Source organism: Schistocerca piceifrons, chromosome 4 (assembly GCF_021461385.2).
Source record: "Schistocerca piceifrons isolate TAMUIC-IGC-003096 chromosome 4, iqSchPice1.1, whole genome shotgun sequence".
Lineage (NCBI taxonomy): Eukaryota > Metazoa > Arthropoda > Insecta > Orthoptera > Acrididae > Schistocerca > Schistocerca piceifrons.
Window position 1 is genome coordinate 408617019 of NC_060141.1, and position 21696 is coordinate 408638714.

Sequence of the window (21696 nt, forward strand, 5' to 3'; positions counted from 1 at the left end):
CCTTAAACGTAAGTTTGCGAACTATACTATGGTGCTGCTTCTCTTGGCGGATACAACTGGCAACGCAGTAATCTCCTGCGTCTGGGCGGGCATGCGCGAACCGCCAAGATAAAAGAATTGAACTATAGCTCCGTCTTTACCCGTGGTTGCTCATACTTGGCCTGTGCAATGGATCTATTATAATGTCTGTAATTGATGTAGATGACAGAGAATCATGTTGATTAATGTTTATTAGAGAAAGAACATATCAGATAAATAGGAAGTTGTCCTACAATATTCATTTAAAATACAGACAGAAAATACCCTTATCGAATACAGTAAAGTTATTTTGAGGACGTTACGAGAATGGTATCAAAACCTTAAACTGAGTAGTTATCACAGATATGCGGGAATAAAATCCATTTCACAATCACAGTACACGAAATATTCACCAGCTCAAAATATGGTAGTTCAAAAATTAATTCACATTATACAGAGAGTAGTAACTCATACCTTGATTGTTCTGAGTTCCATAATACAAGCAGAAAAAGTTAGTCCTGCAGTAGAGGAGACCTTTCGAAATGTCACGTCCCTTCAGAAGATAAAGTATGGTAGCGGCGTTCACCGTCCAGAATGAAAGACCATGATGATTAATACCACTTGTTACCACAGGCAGGTCTACCTCTTCTAGAACTCACGTAAAAGTCTCGTCTCCAGAATCTCTCCCTTGAGCTCTTCACTCCGAAACATGTCCCACTCCACTTGACTCACATAGTGTTCCGCTGCTGTCTGCTTTTCCATTGGCTGAAGGCTGTGCCCACCAAAAATACATTGTTCTTCAGTTCTACGGATATCAGATATAATGTGAACCGACTTAACCACTTTCTGGACAAAACTAATATTTTGCAGCAATATTTAAATAAAGAAATGTTATAAACATTCAGTCAGACTCAGACCATTCACAATAAATATAAATAAAGTTTGGTCCATAAATAAATAAGGCAGTTCTTGCGCAAATGCACTCACGATGAATGAATGACCACAGATTATCGTTAAATATAGTTTAAACAATTAATTTAGGCCTGTTTCTCAGAAGCGTCTTTTGGCACTCTTTTACAAAGATGGTGTCAGCTAACATGTGATTGACCACTTCTTAAATTACTATGATTTTGTATTAGCAATTGTATTTAACATTTAACTAAAGTTACTGGAAAAACAGTAAACTGTTCACTAAATAAATATATAAGTATGAGAAAATATGAGGTATTCATGCTGTATTCATCTGCATTGTGCGATTGTGGAGGATACGATGTTCTGACAAATATTTGCGTAATGAAAAGACATAAAAATAACATAAATCTGAAAACAAAAGAGAATGCAATGATAATGCAATGTATCACCTGGGGTATCATATGTTGAAATCGCATGAAGCGTTTAAAAGTTGTTAATTCAGAGATTCATTGTGAAAATATTTATTCACTGTGAAATATTGATTTCTGTAGTTCTAAACACATTGAAAATATTGTTGTGTCATTGGATGCATCTCATTTTTCTGAGTTCACAGATATGTTAGATTTGCTTCAATTCTCGACTGTGAATCATTATAGATTGTCAAAGAGCTCTAAGAATCCATCTTTCAGCTTCTGCAACACTAGGCCATTGCTTGGAGAATAGCCGGCCTTCTTAAGCGATCGACGCGTCTTCCAAATTCCCCGTGCCGGGATTTTTCTCATATCGGGCCATTTGCTGACGCCCTTCCACCTCACTCGCCTGTACCCTTTGCTGCGGCTTACCCAGCCGCGGCGCATTGGCGAGGTGGCCACGCCACGTTCTGAGTCCCAGGCCCACAAAAGTAAATCCACTTTACCTGCTACCAACACAAGGTGGTCAAATCGCTCGCCTACAAGTGCGTAATGTTACAATTGTGACCTATAAAAATGGGACACATGTCACATAAAATATTTTATTTCAAACAATCTACACTATGATCTCCTAAAATATTTACAGTTCTTCCTGGAACACCTTGTATACAGGGTGTCTCAGGAGGAATGGTCAATATTCAGGGCTATGACAGAAACGGTCAATCGAAGCAAAACAGTCTAGTAAAAAAGGGCTCTAAAATGCATACCTTGAGAGCTATGAGCACGTCTTCATTTTCGATGCTGTGGAAAAAATCTCTTCTACTGCAGTCTCTTTGCTTTCCATTTTTCAGTCGGAGGTAGTATGGACAATATCAGGAAAAAATCGTCTTGTAAACACAGATTCTAAAATGCGGAACTCAAGAGCTATGAACACTTGATTAGTAGAAGAAATGTGTTTCACAGTATCGAAGATTAAGAAGTGCTCAGAGCTCTTTATTTACGGAATTTAGAGCCCATGTTTACCCCACAACTTTGCTTCGAACTGTCGTTCCTATCATATCCCTGAATTTTGACCATTCCTCCTGCGACACATGGTACAGAAGCGCAATATCAACAGCAAGTCAAACTCTGCTACGAGTCCCTGTGTAGGACCTCATTCTTAACGGGATGCTTAATATCCATTTTATCTCCTTCCTTTCGCTTGAATCCCAGTAGGGAGCATACAAAAATGCAGCTACAGGTGATGCTTACTTTACTGTCGGAATGCATTCTAACAAGGAATCCCTTGAGTGCGAGGCCTCACAACGCTAATGATGTTTACCGCGTTCGACGCTCCTCATATTGTCTTCCGTACAACCACCATATTGGCTGCTAATGGCAACAGGGGGTGGGACTGAAGATAGCCAACGCTGAGCAAAGCATGAGGCTTCGGAACATAGTTGAACTGCTTGCTTGACGATTAACTCACAACAGTGCCATAGTGATAGCTGTGTTGTTACAAAGTGGAGCAATTGCAATGATGAACAAAGCAAACATTGCATTGTGTACAACAAGAGTTGCCGAAGTTGACATCTAGTCAGAAAGGAACACAACGAATTTCGTAGAATAAGAAGTGGCATCAGAAATATTAGCCTTTCTGCAAGGTGAGTCGTTGGAATGCGAGCTGTCATATAAGTTCGACCGTGCGGTCAGTGTGTATGAGGAGTACAATGATGACGATACGTGCTTAACAGGTGAAAATGATATTGAAACAGGTGTCGAGCCATGATGTTCCTTGTCGGACAGGGGACCACAAATTCCGTCTCCAGTGAAACGTAACAAAGAACTATCGTTGCCCAAGGAGCAGATTCTAAACATAATTACGTTTATGGAGATCATCCGCAGCATAGTAAAAAAAATAAATTATGAACAGATTTTAAGTAAGTCCGCAGCAAGATGACAGTGTAGCGCATTTGATCTACGGATATATAAGGAGTACAAGACACACTTGTTACAAAAACTGGTGTTTGTGCGTTTCAAAAATGCTCGATACAATTCACAGGATGTACATGATAGTGACCTACTACGTCATGCACATCAGATTGCTCCCGACGTAGGTTACAGCGACTTCAAGGGAAGCAGTGAATGGTTGCATAACTTCAAACAGTGGTACAGAATTGGAAGACTAAGATAACGAAATTTCAAACAAAGCGTCGACTTGATGATGCACAGCAAACTGCGGAAGCTGCCCGAGAATTTGTAGATGAGGCATGAAACTTACCCACCGTTCTGTTAGGACTTTGTTTTCTACTCTGACCAATCGGGACTTGAAGAGAAAATGTTTATAAAAAGAATCCTGGAAATTAGAGGTACCAGGAGAGTTGTATCAAGATCAACTAACATCCATACATTCGTACCCAATTACGCCGACTGATAATCTGGATCGTAAATTGATTGGAAAGATATTTATTGTGCTATGAGAAATTGTAGGTGTTCTGCCCCCTATGATCCTTTTCGTGTGCATGATCTTGCAAGGGCAATGGGGCATATTTAGGCCACAGCACGCACGAGGGGAAAAATGGGCGTAAGAAAACTGCAACTATGGTTCGGGTACTGCTTTTGGCCAATAGCTGGTCAAAATAATTTGTTATTCCTGGTCTGTGTATAAAAATCAGACTTCCTTAGAGCAAACTACCCCTCCTGAAAAGCGTGTGATATTGTAGTTCTTACCACCTGGAACCATTGGACAAATTCAGTCTCTGGATGCTTATTATTTTCCGGGCTTATAAAACATATTATCGCACTACCTGCAGCTACGCCTTAAAGGACAGCCAGGTTCACGATAAGCTCCACGACAGGCTGTTTTGGCATTCAGTTGCATACTATCACATTCCATTAGTTCTCATCACCTCGTTACATCAATATGATTCTACATGCATTCTTCAAGAGTGGATACTTGGCTGAACGTCCTCCCGTTTGTAACTCCCGGGGAGTCTGCCTTTGATCTTGATGGTGCGAACCTTTCTGACCACTGTGGCGCGCCATTTTTCTTTCGGTGTTCATGGTGCAAGTTAATGGTTTGTTTTGAACATTACTTGAACGTCGACGGTGTCCATTTTGTGAAGTATAATACATACTTCCCACAGAAGGTTGTTCGCTGCACTTCCCGGGCACTGATTTTCTTTCGGTCATCTGATGCACATGGTGAGTCATTAGAAGCTAATATTTTTCCTGTCGTAATTGTTAACACAACACATCCAAATGAGCCTTATTAAAGATCGAACTTGCGACCTCTCGCTCAAGGGTCTCCTTGTAAGACACAAAACACGAAGGAATTATCTAAATACGACGGAAATCGGTAGTTTTGAAGTATATGTACAAACAAACAAAGTCTGAGAAAATTTGGGTGATTTATTCAACAAAACGGGCTTCACAAATTGAGCACGTCAACAACTCGTTGTTACAAAAATGGTTCAAATGGCTCTGAGCACTATGGGACTCAACTGCTGAGGTCATTAGTCCCCTAGAACTTAGAACTAGTTAAACCTAACCAACCTAAGGACATCACAAACATCCATGCCCGAGGCAGGATTCGAACCTGCGACCGTAGCGGTCTTGCGGTTCCAGACTGCAGCGCCTTTAACCGCACGGCCACTTCGGCCGGCAACTCGTTGTTACACCTCTGGCCCTTATGCAAGCAGTTATTCGGTTTGGAATTGATTGGCAGAGCGGTTGGATGTCCGCCATAGCGATATCGTGCCAAATTCTGTACAACTGGCATGTTAGATTTTCAAAACGTCTGTCTGGTTGGAGGACCCTACCTATAATGCTCCGAACGTTCTCAATTGAGGAGACATCCGGCGATCTTGCTGGCCAAGGTTGTGTTTGGCAATCACGTTTGGCAAGCACGAATACAAACAATAGAAAGTTTCGTCGTGTGCGAACGGGATTGTCTGCTGAAATGTAAGCCCAAGATGGCTTCCCATTGAGGCAATAAAATGGGGCGTAGAACATCATCGACGTACCGCTGTGCTGTATAGGTGCCGCGGATGAAAAATGGCTCTGAGCACTATGGGACTTAACATCTGTGGTCATCAGTCCCCTAGAACTTAGAACTGCTTAAATCTAACTAACCTAAGGACATCACACACATCCACGCCCGAGGCAGGATTCGAACCTGCGACCGTAGCAGTCGCGCGGTTCCGGACTGAGCGCCCAGAACCGCCCCGGATGACATCCAAAGGGATTCTGCTAGGAAGAGAAATGGCGCCTCAGGCTATTTCCAGGGAAATGGCTCAGGCGTGGAGGTCCAGTTGTATTGCCACCGCTTTCACCTGACCTAAATCCCCTGGATATCTTCCTGTGGGGACATCTGAAGTAGCACATGTACTCTACTCCGCCGCCGAATGTGGAAGAATTGGTAGCGCATGTTCATGCTGCTCTTGTTACTGTGGATGCACCTTTGGTGCGAAGGGACCAGACCTGTATGATCCGGCGAGTTGTGCAATATTTGGACATGGAGGGTTGTCATTTCGAGCATCTGTAGTTCTGAGGCCAACGTATTCTGTTGTGAAGGTCATGAGGTTTTTATATGGACACTGTTGTTCTCACTGGTTGCTAATGTGCGACGTCTGTATTATAAATGACAAGTAGACGTTGTGTTATTGTACTGTGCTGTCATCTTCAGCATTTCGAAACTGATATTGTTTTTGTAGCTATTCTGTCCTATGACAGATCATTTGCTTCAACTGCCTATTTCTTATTTATCTAACCACGTATTTGTTATGTTCAGCGTTACAAAATGTTGTAAATTTAGGATACGCGTGACCTAAGAAATGGTGTATATTACAGAACTAAAGGTCAGAATGAAATTATCAAATAAAAAAAAAATGCGCCCCAATCCAGGATCGAACCCTCGACCTCCTGCACGATAACCCAAAACTTTGTACACTGCACCAACAACCAAAATGTGCTGGTAGAGGTAATCACCATATATGTAGTTACAGTGTTGCCATATTGCCACTCTTTAACGTCCTTTTTCTGCCATATACTTTCATAGTGGTAGGGAAAAAAATACAGTACCAAAGATAAATTTCGGTGTGTTCACGTGGTCGTGATTCAGCTTCACCACAGACCATACTCATTTGGCCTTCGCCATTCACTTCACATGATAAATGCCCTTGGAGCAAGGGAAGCTACTCCCTAAGATAGTTCTTCGAGAATAGAGTTGTCAGTTAATGTAATCCTCTCATGTATATGATGCCTGAAATTTAAGTACAAGAGGTGTTTTTCCAAAATGTTTGCAGTCTAAAAGTGGTCGTGCTTAATGTTCTTGGGACTAACGATTTAGCTAAAATGACATTCACCGAAAGTGCCCTGCCCTACTCTTTTCCTTAGTTAAGTTAAACGACTGAAATATTCATAAAATTATCATCATTGAACTAGTAGTGGAATTTTCTTTTTTTGGAATACATCTGCACATAAAATTTATATCTTAAGTAAATCAATACCTAATTTACTTTAGTAATGAATTACCTATTTATTTCACTCTTGTTTGTTAATGGCTCTTTGTGCTCGGTCAGAAGTTTCATTTCATAAGTAACTAATGATTTATTCCTTGCATGAACCTTGCCTCTTCTTCAGCTGTTGGCAGACCAAAAACGGGTTAACCTTTTTGTTTGCAAAAACCTTCAATGCAGTCTACGTTAGAAAAAAGATTTTTTTTTCTTTTCATTTATGAATTTCTGACGACCTTCCAGCATGGTTTTGTAGTTGCCACTGTTGCTGATACAAAGCTTTTAATTTCTGTATGCAGTTTCTCAACTCCTGTGTCGGAATTTGTAATTTTTTCAAATAACTCCGCACTTCCCACTAGCTGCTATGGCACTTTAATGCGTCGTTAAATTACACGCTATCAATATGCAAAAAAAACTATTAATGTTGGTTTGTCAGACGACAGTTCACTTCCAGTTATTTCATGGTAGTAATGCCCGTGCAAATGTACCGGATGTTATAATGAAAGTGCCGCTACTTGCAGATGTCCAGTGTGGGCTGTAATTATCGTATGGCAGCGATAGCTGGTAGCTATGCTAATGTGTTAATGCAGAATCGATTTTCACTGGAAAAAGTCAATTCCAGTTTTTGCCACCAGGTGCAAATCTGCACGGCATCTCGTCGACGTCTCCGCTGATCATATTGAACAAGTTGTGTAAGCAGCTGTTAATAATGACATCAACATTATGCACTGTTTCGTCGGCCCATATGGCGGGCGACAGTCAGGTTGGTACTCCACCGCTGTCTGTGGCGTCTCCAGGCAAGTCTTCTACCTGGAATCTCATTGTCTGGACTAGAATTGTCTTTATTGATTAGTATCACTTCGAACTGAACCCCACTGACCAGTGAAGACGTATCTGGGAACGCTGCAGACAGCAGTGGGAGACCAACCTGACTGTCGCCCGCCATACCATCCGACAATCAGGAGTGATGATCTGGGGTGCCGTTTCTTTTTATAGCAGGATCTCTTCGGATGTCGCCCGCAGCTCGTGGTCGTGCGGTAGCGTTCTCGCTTCCCGCGCCCGGGTTCCCGGGTTCGATTCCCGGCGGGGTCAGGGATTTTCTCTGCCTCGTGATGGCTGGGTGTTGTGTGCTGTCCTTAGGTTAGTTAGGTTTAAGTAGTTCTAAGTTCTAGGGGACTGATGACCATAGATGTTAAGTCCCATAGTGCTCAGAGCCATTTGAACCATTTTTTTCTTCGGATGTCATCTGCGACAGTCTTATAGCATAGGAATAGATCGACGATATTCTACGCCCTATTTTGTTGCCCTTTATGGCAAGCTATCCTGGGTCTACATTTTAGCAAGGCGATGTTCGCTCGCACACGGCGAGAGTTTTCATCGCTCGTCTTCGTGCTTGCCAAACACTACCGTGGTCAACAAGGTCACAGGGTCTCTCCATAAATGAGAGCGTTTGGAGCCGTGTGGACAGTGCTGTCTAACCAGCTCGGGGTTCTGAACATCTAACGCGCCAATTGGACAGAATTTGGCAGAATATTCCTCAGGAGGACATCCAACAATTCTATCACTCAATGCTAAGCCGAATAGCCGCTTGCATAAGGGCCAAAGATGGAAAAGTGCATTATTGACGTGCTCAGTTTGTGAAGCTCTTTCTCTCGAATAAATCATCGAATTTTCCTGAAACTGCAATCTTTTTTTGTCTTGAAATGAGTATCACACCAACCGATTTCCGCACCATTTGGATAATTCCTTCGTGGTGCATCATTTTTTGTCTTAGAGTGCTCTACGTGCAAAATAGAATCATACACTCAACTATAAACTTTAAAATGTCATCACGCAATTAATTTTATTAAATTAAGAATACACCTGCAGTTGCTTGAAAGTTCAATAATTTGGAGTCTTTTTTTATGCGTAGAATTATATATCTGCAGCGCTTGCCTTTGGCACGGGAGAATCATGGAAAAAACAATTAAGAGTCACAGTGAACAACAAGAAACAGAACTTTCTAATTTAATTACACATATTAGGCATAACACGCATGTTGTTTCTACTGTATCAAACATAACTTTGAAAATGTCAAGACACAGCCAAAACCACAAAATAGAAATTTGAGACGCTTCCGGCAAAAAGGAAATCAAACAATAACAGCAAACAGTTTACTCTTCATGTCAGTGCAATAAAAGATATGACAAAGCAGCTCAGTCCAAAGCTCGTAGATCAGAAAACTACAACTCTATATTGATAAAGCTTTCTAAAATAAAAATACACGTTCACACTCTTTAGCGGCAGGAGAAACGTCTCAGCACATTCTTTTCTGTACTTTATCTAGACGTAAATCTAGCACCTCTCGGCAAAAAAGAAAAAAGGCAGTCTCAACTTTTAAGCAAGCTATATTCAAGATGGTGTAGGAAGAACATTGACAGCTTTCAACTCCGAAGCGCTAGCGGCTGCAGGCGGAAACAGTAGCCGTCTACGGAACTTGGACAACATTGAGGCTTTTCCAGAGACAAACGTCTTCTTGCGTCTCGCATTACGTTATCGGTTGAGGTAGGTGCACGAAGCTGCCGTGCTCGACCCACAACAACTATCGGAGATCAACTTACGCCGACTCAACTATAGACGATAATAGCGCCGTTTCTTTCATAATATAATAATGTCTCCAAATTTAAACGGTAACATTTTTGAGAACTTCCCCCTAAAGCTGATGATTAACTTATAACTATTATCATCTACTCACGGTGAAACCGAAATTCACCGACAGAATTTAGGAGGTTGTTCAGGGATATTTTATGAGCATTTTGGTAAAATTGACCTTTGGGTGGCTCGTTACTGTGTTAACTCCATTTCATTTGACTTCTTACCCCCATCAATCTTTTTATCTGTGTCCCACGGAAAATACGCCTGCAACATGTGCACGCCATCGACATTTGCTCCGGTATGCAGATACCAGTCCAAGTGGCCACGGTATGCGCTGTGTGCCTTGTCTGAAAACAAGCGTGTTCCATTCGCTCACGATAGTGAAACTCATTTCACTTTTCACCCTGAAGTACCGCTCAGTTCTGTCTCGGGTCTGTTTCATCTGAGAGATGTTACGTTACTCCGCGTTTCCAGTTGTACGTTTTGGTGACTGCATGCTACAAGGTTTTTCGCTGTTGTGACGATATTTTCACAGAACAATGGTAACTGAATAAATCATAATTACATTATTACTCAGTAACGAGCCACTAAAAACCACGCGTCCCTTGTATCAAAATAGTGAAAAAATATTCCTTAACGACCTACGAAATTTTCTTTGTGGTGTTCGCGTCAGGTTCACCCTGTATACTTAAGATTAATGAATTTTGTCAGTTACACCATGAATTATGGATAGTGAACTCGGGAACTTCTCTTTGTTAGCTTTCGCTCTAGGTAGTTTACACTTTATTACTACCAAAACAATATAACTGGTTTTTGTGTGAATTTTGCACTGCCTGACAAAAAGAATGTTCAACACCTAGAAAGGGAGGAGGAAACGAAATGGAACTTCACAGGTTGAGAGGATATGTAATGTTATTCGAGTGATTACAAAATCGAGTCACGTTTACTAAGAACTTGGCAGCATGAGCGCTCTTATCAGTATGACATTGCACTCCTTCTGGCCTGGTACGGTTTGGAAGGGTATCATAATGCCGTTGTATTCTCTCCTGAGGAAAGCTGGCCAACAACTGTTGTAACTGGTCCTTGATATACTGAATACTGGCACTGGGGCAGACTTGACGTCCGAGCAGGTCCCACACATGGTCTATTGGGGACACATGTGGGGATCCTACTGACCACGAGAGTATCTCAACATCACGCAGACAGTTCATAGAGACACGTGCCATGGTGGAAGAACACTGTTCTGCTGAGAAGTGGTACCACGGTACTGTTGCAAGAGAGGTAACACATAAGGTTGCATAGCATTGTATTCGCTAATCCGTCTGGTGCTGCTGATAGTACTGCTAAGGGATGACACAAGAGCTAGAAGTAAGTTCATTACTTGGTCTCAAATGAGAGTGAATGGGTTACAGTGAGTTTGGTGCACAATATGGTGGTCCTTCTGCGTGGTGACCAGAGGTGATTGAGCGGAATTTTGGTGACGTGTATGCCTGTTCTCACTTTTCCATGCAGTCTAAATCGAGCCACTGTCACATCAGAATGCACCACAAGTCTGATATTGCACGATTCGACCAGTTGGCCAAATGGAGACCCACACTGAAGCCCCTTTCAAACTCTCAGGTGCTGATAACGCAGTCTTACACAAGCGGGCGGCATCTCCATGTCCTTCGTATGATCATACCAACAACTGATTTTGTTCAAGCAACTTATGTATTCTACCAAGCCTTGTAAGAACACTAAACAAAAACATCCTTAATGCACCTTGGTTGTCGTTCTCTTCGTCACAAAGAGTTGTAACTCTATACATTTACATTCCCGCTGACGTACGTGTATGAAGTTACACTACGTGACTCTGCCGCTGGGGTGCTTCCCTTTTTTTCCGTCGAGCGGTGTATATTTAGATAAACAGTGCCATCGCATTCTATCATGAATCCTACTGGGAAAAGAGACGAGGATCATGTTTTGGCATTTGAATTGTTTATCTAAGGTCATCACTTGCGCAGGGAATTTTATCGAGTTTTGCCGTCTTTATCTCTACGGCGGCGAACTACCCGACATTTGTGAAATTTAGAGCTTACGAATTCAGATTTGGAATCTGTGCGTGACGTGTGTGCTTGTTGCGTGCCGCAGTGCCCGTGTGGTCTGGGGTGAACGTGGCGGGCGTGCGGCTGCGGGACCTGAATCCCTGTATCGGCACCGACAAGGACCCCGAGAACTGGAAGGAGCTGCACAGCCAAGTCGTCGACAGGTGCGTACCGAGCTCTCTACCATTGCTCATTTCTGCCTTGTGCTTCTCCCCGATGTACACTCCTGGAAATTGAAATAAGAACACCGTGAATTCATTGTCCCAGGAGGGGGAAACTTTATTGACACATGCCTGGGGTCAGATACATCACATGATCACACTGACAGAACCACAGGCACATAGACACAGGCAACAGAGCATGCACAATGTCGGCACTAGTACAGTTTATATCCACCTTTCGCAGCAATGCAGGCTGCTATTCTCCCATGGAGACGATCGTAGAGATGCTGGATGTAGTCCTGTGGAACGGCTTGCCATGCCATTTCCACCTGGCGCCTCAGTTGGACCAGCGTTCGTGCTGGACGTGCAGACCGCGTGAGACGACGCTTCATCCAGTCCCAAACATGCTCAATGGGGGACAGATCCGGAGATCTTGCTGGCCAGGGTAGTTGACTTACACCTTCTAGAGCACGTTGGGTGGCACGGGATACATGCGGACGTGCATTGTCCTGTTGGAACAGCAAGTTCCCTTGCCGGTCTAGGAATGGTAGAACGATGGGTTCGATGACGGTTTGGATGTACCGTGCACTATTCAGTGTCCCCTCGACGATCACCAGTGGTGTACGGCCAGTGTAGGAGATCGCTCCCCACACCATGATGCCGGGTGTTGGCCCTGTGTGCGTCGGTCGTATGCAGTCCTGATTGTGGCGCTCACCTGCACGGCGCCAAACACGCATACGACCATCATTGGCACCAAGGCAGAAGCGACTCTCATCGCTGAAGACGACACGTCTCCATTCGTCCCTCCATTCACGCCTGTCGCGACACCACTGGAGGCGGGCTGCTCGATGTTGGGGCGTGAGCGGAAGACGGCCTAACGGTGTGCGGGACCGTAGCCCAGCTTCATGGAGACGGTTGCGAATGGTCCTCGCCGATACCCCAGGAGCAACAGTGTCCCTAATTTGCTGGGAAGTGGCGGTGCGGTCCCCTACGGCACTGCGTAGGATCCTACGGTCTTGGCGTGCATCCGTGCGTCGCTGCGGTCCGGTCCCAGGTCGAGGGGCACGTTCACCTTCCGCCGACCACTGGCGACAACATCGATGTACTGTGGAGACCTCACGCCCCACGTGTTGAGCAATTCGGCGGTACGTCCACCCGGCCTCCCGCATGCCCACTATACGCCCTCGCTCAAAGTCCGTCAACTGCACATACGGTTCACGTCCACGCTGTCGCGGCATGCTACCAGTGTTAAAGACTGCGATGGAGCTCCGTATGCCACGGCAAACTGGCTGACACTGACGGCGGCGGTGCACAAATGCTTCGCAGCTAGCGCCATTCGACGGCCAACACCGCGGTTCCTGGTGTGTCCGCTGTGCCGTGCGTGTGATCATTGCTTGTACAGCCCTCTCGCAGTGTCCGGAGCAAGTATGGTGGGTCTGACACACCGGTGTCAGTGTGTTCTTTTTTCCATTTCCAGGAGTGTATATAGCACGCAGCATTGTCAATTTCCTCTTCCTATGTACGCAGCCTGTGCCAAATGTCATATCGTATTATCTCTGGTATGACGGAGAACTGAGGCATTTCGTGCACTTTCAGGGTCTTTTTTTTTTTTCAAATTATATTACATATAGACACGAGTTATAAAATTTGAAGGAGAAAGGGACGCGAGCATCATTGCAGTTGAGGTACAGCAAGTGACTGTTCCCATTGATGTTCGTGCGCATCCTTCATCTTTTGCAGCAGTTGTTAGGGTAGCACACGAAAGTGGAAAGGGCGACGGTAGTCCTCGTGAGATCGATTGAAGGTAGTAAGGAAACGGCGAAACACAGTGGTATTTCGGGTGCCAGAACGGAAAATACTTTTATAATATACATATGCATCTACATCTATACTCCGCAAGCCACCTTTCCGCGAGTGGCGGAGGGTGCTTTATGAAACACTGCCACTTCCCCTTTTTCCTGTGCCAGTCGCATATACACTCATACTCATAAATTAAAGATAATTGCAGAATGTGGTGCCACACAACGTGGCACTACACAAAACTGGTGCTAATAACATAGGGACATAGGGAACACACACGACACAGGTCTGTAAGTCCACGATATTGGTGATAAGTTGAGAAAAGCGTCCCAAACACGTGCTACAAAACGCCACTGTTTCCTGCTCATGTACCCAGACATCAATATGGGATATGATCGCCATGCACACGTACACAGGCCGCACAACGGGTTGGAATACTCTGGGTCAGGTGGTCGAGCAGCTGCTGGGGTATAGCCTCCCATTCTTGCACCAGTGTCTGTCGGAGCTCCTGAAGTGTCGTAGGGGTTTGAAGATGTGCAGCGATACGTCGACTGAGAGCATCCCAGACATGCTCGATGGGGTTTAGGTCTGGAGAACAGGCAGGCCACTCCATTCGCCTGATATCTTCTGTTTCAAGGTACTCCTCCACGATGGCAGCTCGGTGGGGCCGTGTGTTATCATCCATCAGGAGGAAGGTGGGACCCACTGCACCCCTGAAAAGGCGGACGTACTGGTGCAAAATGACGTCCCGATACACCTGACCTGTTACATGCAGGTGTGTACGTGCACCAATCATAATCCCACCCCACACCATGAAACCACGACCTCCATACAGGTCCCTTTCAAGGACATTAAGGGGTTGGTATCTGGTTCCTGGTTCACGCCAGTTGAAAACCTGGCGAGAATCACTGTTCAGACTATACCTGGACTCGTCCGTGATCATAACCTGGGACCACTGTTCCAACGACCATGTACTGTGTTCTTGACACCAGGCTTTACGGGCTCTCCTGTGACCAGGGTCAGTGGAATGCACCTTGCAGGTCTCCGGGCGAATAAACCGTTTCTGTTCAGTCGTCTGTAGACTGTGTGTCTGGAGACAACTGTTCCAGTGGCTGTGATAAGGTCCGGAGCAAAGCTACCTGCAGTACTCCGTGGCCGTCTGCGGGCACTGATGGTGATATATCGGTTTTCTTGTGGTGTTGTACACTGTGGACGTCCCGTACTGTAGCTCCTGGTCACGTTTCCTGTCTGCCGGAATCGTTGCCATAATCTTGAGACCACATTTTGTGGCATACGGAGGGCCCGTGCTGCGACCTGCTGTGTTTGACCAGCCTGTAGTCGCCCTAGTATTCTACCCCTCATAACGTCATCAATATGTGTTCTTTGAGCCATTTTCAACACACGGTAACCATCAGCATGTCTCAAAACGTCTGCACGCTTACTCGCTGCACGGCACTCTGACATGCACCAACACACCTCTGCGTATGTGGACTGCTGCCAGCGCCACCGTGCGACGACCGCAGGTCAAATTCACTGCGTGGTCATACCCCAAGGTGATTTAAATCCGCAAACCGCCCACCAGAGCTTTGTTTCACCATGTGTCAGCATTATTCTTAATTTATGAGCATGAGTGTAGTTCCTGGGTAAAACGACTGATCGTAAGACTCCACGTGAGCTCGAATCTCTGTAATTTTATCTTCGTGGTCTTTCCACAAAACATAGTAGGAGGAAGCAATATATTGTCTGAATTTCTCGGAACTTATACTCTTGGAACTGTAACAGTAGATCATACCGGGACTCAGAACGCCACTCTTGCAGACTCTACCACTGCAGTTGACTGAGAAATCTCCGTGACGCTTTCACGCTTGCTGAACGAACCCGTAACAAAACGCGCTGCTCTTCTTGGGACCTTCTCTGTGTCTATCTGGAGTGGATCCCAGACTGAAGAGAAATATTCGAGCTACTGTTCGTAAGCTACTTCCTTTATTGATTCCTGTGGTTTCTTCCAATGAATCTGTCCGGAATCTGCCTTGCCTCTGATTAATTTTATCTAGTCCTTCCACTTCAAATCGCTCCGTATACATACTCCTAGATATTTTATGGAAGTAACTGCTTCAAGTGACTATTCTGCAATAATGTAAACATACAATAACGGGTCTTTCTATCTATGTGTTCGCAATACGTTACATTTGTTTAAGATGAAGGTAAATTGCCACTCCCTGTATCAAGAAATTAAGAAATGAAACAAGTGAATGGAAGTTTTCATAACGAACAAATTGGCATTCGGAGTCTGTCGATACAATTTTTTAAGTTCTCCTAGCTCTTTCATTTTCTAAGTTGCTATGAGAATCTTTACAAACATTACTTAGTGGTTAAGAAATACTGTTCAAAATATTGGCATACTTGTGTTCAAGTGAAGTTTAGTGACCGATATCCGAGCGTTGTGCTGAAACGATTCAATAAACTGGTTTCGCATTCTGAAGGAGATGGATTAAAATCGAGGCTATAGCATATTGATTGTTGTTTTTCGTGGTTTCCCTAATTCAGTGTAGACGATACTTGAATTATTCCTTTGAATAAGGAACAGATGCATTCCTTTCATCTCCTTGACCAATCTTTTGCTCCGTGTTCATGATTTCACTGTTGCGATCAACTATAAGCTTCCTATCATGTATGAATAGCTTTTTACGCAGGAATCTGGACATCGGAATACAGCCATGTATCTCACCAATATAAAATCACTCTTTATACATAGCCTGCTACATATTTAATTAATTAGTTTAGTTCCCTTTGACAAAGATGAGGATTAAATTCGACCATAGCCTACTAAGAGAAAGCGTCCCATTATTCGCCTAGAATAGCCTAGGTCTACCATGGAGAACCTAAATTTGGATCACTGTTTGGGATCTAGAACCCAAATACTCCTGTGGGCAGATCCAGAGTTTGAAACACTGCGCTACCTCGCTTATTTTTCTTGGGCCGTCAGTCTTCCTCATTTCTGCCAATCTCTTAATCTCTGAGTAGCACTTGCACCGTACTTCCTCAATAATTTGTTCGATGTAATCCGTTCTCTGTCCTCACCTGAAGCTTTTACCCTCTACAGCTCCCTCTAGTACCACGGAAATTATTTGCTGATGCCCTATCATCTTGTCCCGCCTTCTCGTCTGTTTTCTATGTGTTCCTTTCTTCCTCTATTCATCTACAAAATGAGCTGATTATCTTGTATGTGTTTTCGTTTAAAAAATACATGTGTTATGAACGGATTCTACATTGATTAAATACAATTTTCTTTGAAACATCCAGGCAGAGCTAAACTGTGTACCAGATCGCGACTCAAATCCAGGACCTTTCCTCTTCGCGGGAGAGTTCTCTACCAACTGAGCAACACGAGCACAATTCATGACACGTCCTCACAGCTGTACTCACAACGTCATCTCCTACCTTCCAAAATTAGAAGAGCGTATTTGCGTAGTGGTTACAACACTGCTTCCCTGGACGGCCGCTGTGGCCGAGCGGTTCTAGGCGCTTCAGTCCGAACCGCGCTGCTGATACGGTTGCAGGTTCGAATCCTGCATCGGGCACGGACGTGTGCGATGTCCTTATGTTAGTTAGCTGTAAGTAATTCTAAGTCTAGGGGACTGATGACCTCAGATGATAAGTCCCATAGTGCTTAGAGCCATTTGAACCATTTTAACTGCTTCCCTGATGCATGTTGGAAGGTGGAGATGAGTTACTGGTGGAAGTAAAGCTGTGAGGAAGAGCTGAGTCGTGCCTAAGTGGCAGAAACGGGAGGAAATAAGGGAGAAAAGGGTAGCTCAGTTGGTATACCTGTTGCCCGTGAAAGGAAAAGATTCTGGGTTCGCGTCCAAGTGCAGCATACAGTTTTAATGTACCAAAAAGTTTCATATCAACACACACTCCGCTGCAGAGTGAAAAATTATCATGGGAGAATTTTTTTTCCAGGTATAATATTCATATAATATTTCCTTTCCTCTTACGAATATACACTGCTGCCTGTAAGGGGATTCTAACCTTTGTTTTCAAAGACAAATATATGGTAAAAACTAAAGCTAGCTCTCTCTTTCTCTTTCTCTCTCTCTATCTCTCTCTCTTCTCACACTCACACAAAGACATAGAGCCGACGCTGACACTCACGAATTTACACAGCCCATCAGTAGTAACATGTCCTCACACCAATAAGCAGAAACATTTTTTCGCAAACAGTTACAACTAACAAATGAGTATTAGCAGAAAGAGAAACGACGTTAACGAAGCTGAAAACGAACGTTAGTTACGTTTTAGTCCTATTTGTTCCACTTCAGACGAAAAATGTATTATAGAGAAATCATTAACAATTGAAAATGGAAACCGTAACGAAATACCAACGAACTGCAGATGACAGATAGCTAATTGAACAGCAGTATTTGCTTTTGAGGTATACTTTTACTTTTTACTTGTTATTCGACAATGAAATGAAGGGAACCCACTGATGATGGTGAAACTTCACTGAGATACGTCCACGTGAAAAAAAAGTGAAACAAAATCCTTTCAAAACATATTTATTCTAATTTTCCTTTTCCTTTTCTGGGAGACATGGTTTCAAATCTCCATTAATCACTCTGAAATAAGTATCTCGTCACCTCCGGAAATCTCTTTACATAAATACAGAGTCGGTTCTGTCAGCAAGAATACGGTTGCTTTTCATTCACGTATTTTTCTATTTGAAGCAGCAATTTTTTCTTAATGACCTCTATGTCGACGGGACCTCAGCTTTCTTCACTTAAATAATCACTCACAAGAAGCAACACTCCCAGATCACAAAAAATGGTGACATTGCACACTATTTAAGTAAACCTTTCTAATTACAGGAAATTATTCTGGTAATACAAGTTCACACGTGTACTTTTCCAATGCTTTGGTGGAATTATCGCATTTAATGACATTTCACAAGCTTGCTACGAAGACAGGCTCTAGCTGTTCAGACTTCAAAAATAGTTCAAATGGCTCTGAGCACTATGGGACTTAACACCTGTGGTCATCAGTCCCCTAGAACTTAGAACCACTTAAACCTAACTAAACTAAGGACATCACACACATCCATGCCCGAGGCAGGATTCGGACCTGCGACCGTAGCGGTCACGCAGTTCCAGACTGAAGCGCCTAGAACCGCACCGGCACACCGGCCGGCGTTGAGACTTCCATTGAGTTTATAGTGAAAAAATGTTTTTGCTCTATATGAGAGGTCTGTGGGAGCTTCTTATTGAACTAAGAAAGGACCAAGAATGCTAAGAGATTTGAATAAGAATCAGAAGTTTCACGCTGCATTCTTCCTTACGAGATTCGTGTCTCTGGTGGAAGTTTCGTGCAAGATACATCGGCTCTTCCCGTCTTTCCAGTTTTCGTGCTTTGCGCGCATTCAGTAAGCGGACCTCATGAAGGTCGTTGAAAATAAACACAGAAGAGAAGGGCAGTGCAGCGGTAATGTATTCCGACTGTAAGGGGAGGAATGTTTCTTTGTTTTGGCAGTCGTGACCACAGGCGGCGCATCACCGGACTCCCATCCGCGGAGCTCGCCACACCTCTGCGAGCGAGTGGGCGCAAACAATACGAATAGCGTTGTAAGTACATTGCAGCGTGACAGATATTGCAAATTGTAGACTGAAACGAGAAGATTGCACGGAACGTGTACTCGCACGAAGCAGCTAATGGAGAAATTACTCACAAAAATGGCTCTGAGCACTATGGGACTTAACATCTGAGGTCATCAGTCCCCTAGAACTTAGAACTACTTAAACCTAACTAACCTAAGGACACCACACAACACCCAGTCATCACGAGGCAGAGAAAATCCCTGACCCCGCCGGGAATCGAACCCGGGAACCCGGGCGCGGGAAGCGAGAACGCTACCGCACGACCACGAGCTGCAAATATTAGCCACTTCCTCGGAAGTGGCACACGTTTTTTTTAAGCGCTTTAGGTTGTGCACGACTGGTCCCAGGCGGTCAATGTGACACGCTACTGCTGAGGCAGAGTATGTGACAGATGGTTGTATAGAGTCACTGCAGATCTGTAGGTCTCTTTGCAGACGGAACAGAGTAGCAGAAAGAAGATTCGTGTTTGGACGTGTCCATGACCACGCCGCGAATGATGTTGCCAGATTTGTTGGTGTATCACCACGAACTATGGAAGGGTGTACTGTGCTCGCTGCCATGTAACTTGGCGTATGAACAGTGGTCCTGAAGCGATTCTAACCTACAGAAACTAGAGGCGAATTTCACACCTTGTTAGCGACAATCGGTTTCAAATTCGATAGGAATTGTGACTTTTCATGCTTTCCCGACGGATCTGTTGCAAATACGCTTCTCGGGTTTGCCGCCGGATCGTATTGTGTAAATCGCACGACATTTCTTCGATGCAACTGCTCGACATCATCAGGTGGTGGTAGCTGCTGCTGTCACTGCTGCAAGGCGCGACTGATGATAATCACACATGTAGTGTGCTCTTTGGTGCATAGAGCACATGTAGTCTCAGATGCCGACAGTCTACCTGGTGAGCTAAAACACCTGAGAACGGTATTCCAACAGAATGGCTATTCCGATAGGCAGATACGCCATGCATTCCGTTCCAAGCAAACTCAAAGCAGGGATGTAAATGAAGATACGGAGGCACCCACTGTAACAGCGTTCTTGCCCTATTTTGGCGGCATGTCTTCGAGAATAGAAAGAATCCTCAAAAAGCACGACGTCGAGTCTGTTTTTCGGCCACCAGCAAAACTGAGGAATTTATTGTTCTCGGTCAAAGACGACCTTGGCCTCAGGAAACGTGGCGTGAACAAAATTCCATGCCAATGTGGAAAATCTTATATTGGACAGACATGCCGAACCGTGCAAGAACGTTGCGTCGATCATCATCGTCATACACGCCTGGGGCAACCTGATAAATCAGCGGTAGCGGAGCATTGTCTGGACACGGGACATCGTATGCTTTACGAACAGACGGAAATTTTATCCCCAGCGTCATCTTTCTAGGACTGTGTTATTAAGGAGGCCACACATATCCGCACGGCGGACAATCTTATCAACAGGGATGCAGGTTTTCAACTGAGCGCCACCTGGAATCCAGCACTGGCTGCCATTAAATCAAAAACAGGGAAAACAAGAACTTCCGTGTCATCAAGTGACGCAGCGCGTAGTTGAGATTTAGTTCAGACTTTAACCAAAGGGGCGCGTGCAGCACAGTCATTGCCCATAGCGCACGCGCGGATGGCCTTTCTGCGATTCCCAGCAGGGGGCACCAGGAGCGCCGCTTTTCTCCAACTACGAGCATCTTCCCGCGCACGCCTATTGCATGCTCCCGTCATGATAAATTCCTACGCCGCCGCGCGATTATCATCAGTCGCGCCTTGCAGCAGTGACAGCAGCAGCTACCACCTGCTGATGATGTCGAGCAGTTGCATCGAAGAAATATCGTGCGATTTACACAGTACGATCCGGCGGCAAACCCGAGAAGCGTATTCGATAGGAATTGCTGCTGTCAGTGAATGCAGGTCCATCTCAGCCAGTTTCCGAGCGAAAACTGTGTACCCAGTACAGCTCTGTTTCCACATTGGCATGCAGTAGACATTTTGAATCATGTACCTCGTAAAAGGCGACTGCTCACAGCTCCACATAAAGCTGCATGTATCCAGAGAACCAAACAACACAAAAACTGGAAACAGTTGACTACAGGCGTATCGTGTATTCCAACTAATTGTGATTAAGCCTCTGTTCAAAGTATACAAGGCGTGGAGTGAATCGATACCCCAATGAGACGTTTAATTCTGTAGTGTGTCGAGGATGTAGTTCAGCACGGGGTTGGTTCTCTGATGTTTTGGGGGTGATTGTGGTGAACGTGCTCTGGAGACTCCCGTCTTCCTAGACTGCAACAGCCATGTTCACTGGACCGCAGGCTTAAGTTAGTTAGTTGTCGAAAGGGCAGGAACTCAATTACACACTACTGGCCATTAAAATTGCTACACCACGAAGATGACGTGCTACAGACGCCAAATTTAACCGACAGGAAGAAGATGCTGTGATATGCAAATGATAAGCTTTTCAGAACATTCACACAAGGCTGGCGCCGGTGGCGACACCTACAACGTGCTGACATGAGGAAAGTTTCCAACCGATTTCTCATACACGGA

General features: G+C 44.5%; 1 protein-coding gene across 1 annotated transcript in view; it reads left to right on the plus strand.

Annotated features, from left to right (window-relative positions):
- LOC124795872 (L-lactate dehydrogenase-like) overlaps positions 1-21696 on the plus strand; it is a 272185-nt gene that overhangs the window by 198982 nt on the left and 51507 nt on the right. The window contains exon 5 of the mRNA XM_047259953.1: positions 11600-11717. Within this exon, the coding sequence (XP_047115909.1) occupies positions 11600-11717 (118 nt within the window). The remainder of the gene's footprint in view (positions 1-11599; positions 11718-21696) is intronic.